Here is a 2583-nt window from a genome sequence, read left to right as displayed (position 1 = left end):
ACTCCGTTTCCTGGCTTTAAGCTAAACACAGCATTCAAGCCAAGCTGGAGAGATTCAGTTAGCCATCATGGTAGAAGCTGCAGGGTTTTCATTTCAGCTGGACCCTCAGTCAGTGCTATCAGTCACTTTGCTTGCAAACTCAAGGTTTAAGGAGCTACAGTTGACGGTACAGAGATGGGCTTTGCACGGGGCCAAAGATTTAGATTTTGCATTAATACTGGTTGCACGCTGTCTGCTTCCTGTGGGAAATCTTATCAAACTAGAACATGCACCTGGATTTTTACTTGTAGTTGATACATGTATAAAACCCATTAATACAATTTCTCTATGTTACTGTGTGTTTGAGTGTGCGTGTGCGTGTGCGTGTGCGTGTGTATTGAAAAGAAAATAGGATTTGTGTTAAAAATGGCTGAGAGGCTGCAAGAAATGATTTCTAGTGATTTGGGATATTTTAATATTCAAGACTTTTCTCACAATCACTGCTTTTGTGTGCCAGCGACCATATGACTAGATATATAATTTTTTATGGTTTAGATTTAAGGCACGCAAATACCTGAATCCGTGACTTTTTACTTTATTTAATTTTTGTTTTGACGTTGTGACCTCAGTAACACGTGCAGAACTTCACAGTTAGGAAACCCCTTGTCTTTCTTTTAATCGTCAAAGGTATCGTGAAGAGGGCAAAACAAATGTTTTCTCCCCATCTTGTCAAAGTTCACGCGTCTGATAGGAAGATCGTATGGGCTCAGACTGAGTTCTCATGGAGGGCAGAGCTGTTCGTGATCATATAATAAAAGAGCATGAATTTAAGGCTGGAGAGCCTCAGGCCGCCATCAACCTTTCTGCCTGGTTCAGTGTTTAAAACCAACGCGGTTCTGAATGTGTTTCGCTGGGGCAGGCATGCCCCACTGAGCCGCGGTCCCGTCTCTCTGTGTGTCATTCCCGCCTGATGCCCAGGTCTGGTTCTCGGCAGTGCTGTGCTGGGTTCTGAGAGCTAGTCACACACCAACCGTGTAAATTTCGTGGCTCCTGGTTACGCTTTGCCAGCAGATGGCAGTAAAACCTCTCGTTTCTACGAAATCAAGTGATCTCTGCAGGGATTGGCAAACCACATCCAGAAGCCGATTCCAGCCTGCTGTCTGATTCTGTTAACAAAAATGTATTGGAACATCCACGCTCACTCGATGCGTGTGCCCTGTGGCTGCTTTTGTGCCGCAGGCAGCAGAGTTGCGCTGAGACCACAGGGTCTGCAACATCTAAAACATTTAGCATCTGGCCCTTTGTGGAGAAAGTTTGCCAGCCCCGTCTTATGTCACGAGGTGGAGGGGACGGGGGCGGGGCGCTGACAGTGGCCTTGTGTGTTGCCTTCTGGACTTCTTCACTTTCTCAATTTGGAACCTAAACCTAAATGGATTTTAAGAAGGTCTCTTTTACAGCAAGATTTTGTAGATATAAGTAGAATATTGTCTTATTTCTGGTCAGGTTTTCGAAGAGTATCCTAGCTAAACATTTCCACAGTCCTCTGATCCCGTCCCATTTTCTCTGAATTCCCCGGGTCTAGGAGCTGATGAAGATGAAAAATTAAGGAGGAAAATAACTAACTGCTCGTGGTCCAATTATAGCTTAGTGTAAAGGCCACATGCAAATGATATGTTAATCATGCCATCTCTCACGGCTCTCATTTGCATATTACTGTGAGTGGCCTCTGGGAAGAAGAATCCTGGGTCATATGTTATTTATTTCTGTTATGTAGAAACTTGTTACTAGCTAATTTGATTGTGGGCTTTCTCGACATATAACTGTTTTAAAATTTTTTTTGGAAAAGATGTTGCCAGCCCTCTGAAGCTTCATCGAACAGAGACTTTTGCCGCCTACCGATCTGAGCACTGACAGTAACTGCCAAGGATGGTCGTGTGACACGCGTGCGATGTGTCAGCCACAGATCCAGCAGGAGGTCGCAGGATGACAGCGAGAGAAGGAGGAAGAAAAAGGAGCTTCCAGCCCTGGCTAATCGTGTGATCATTGGGGAACTGCAATACAATTCTTTGTCTTTCTTTACGCCTTTCTTTTCTTTTCGTTTTTTCTTTTTCTAAAAAAAAAAAAAAAAAAATCTTAGCATAATGGAAACCTGCTCTGTAGACATTGACCTTTCGTTCCCCCTTTTACAGCTGGACAGAAAGGAGTCAATGCCGCAAAATGATTTTCTATCGTAGGTACCGTGTTCCTTGCACTTCTCAGAATCTGTCCTTTTGTGGGTTCTTGTGATTTTCCCTTCCGAGTGGTTTAATTGTATGACAATTGGTACTGACAATAAAATGGCTCTTAATTGTTTGTCATTTGTTTATGCTGTATTCCTCTGTTACTACTAGTACAGTGCTGGTGGACTGTAGGAAACCGTATTTCATTACCAGTTAATTCAGTCAGCGCTTTACTCGCTCTTAACTGCAATGTTAAGAAAAACCTTTTCAAAGGACTCACACTTTCGTATTCTCTACACGGTCACAGTTTCTCACACAATCTCACCCGCCCCTTTTTTTCCTATAGCCTTTATTTTGGTTGAAGGACCTTCGTAATACATTTTAA

General features: G+C 43.2%; 1 protein-coding gene across 1 annotated transcript in view; it reads left to right on the top strand.

The window, feature by feature from the left end:
• Positions 1-2336, top strand: part of DOK5 (docking protein 5) — a 143015-nt gene extending 140679 nt beyond the window's left edge. The window contains exon 8 of the mRNA XM_011370176.1: positions 1826-2336. Within this exon, the coding sequence (XP_011368478.1) occupies positions 1826-1890 (65 nt within the window). The 3' untranslated portion in view covers positions 1891-2336. The remainder of the gene's footprint in view (positions 1-1825) is intronic.
• Positions 2337-2583: the final 247 nt, after the last annotated feature.

Source organism: Pteropus vampyrus, unplaced genomic scaffold (assembly GCF_000151845.1).
Source record: "Pteropus vampyrus isolate Shadow unplaced genomic scaffold, Pvam_2.0 Scaffold162, whole genome shotgun sequence".
Taxonomy (NCBI): Eukaryota; Metazoa; Chordata; class Mammalia; order Chiroptera; family Pteropodidae; genus Pteropus; species Pteropus vampyrus.
This window is presented reverse-complemented; position numbering and strand designations above follow the sequence as displayed.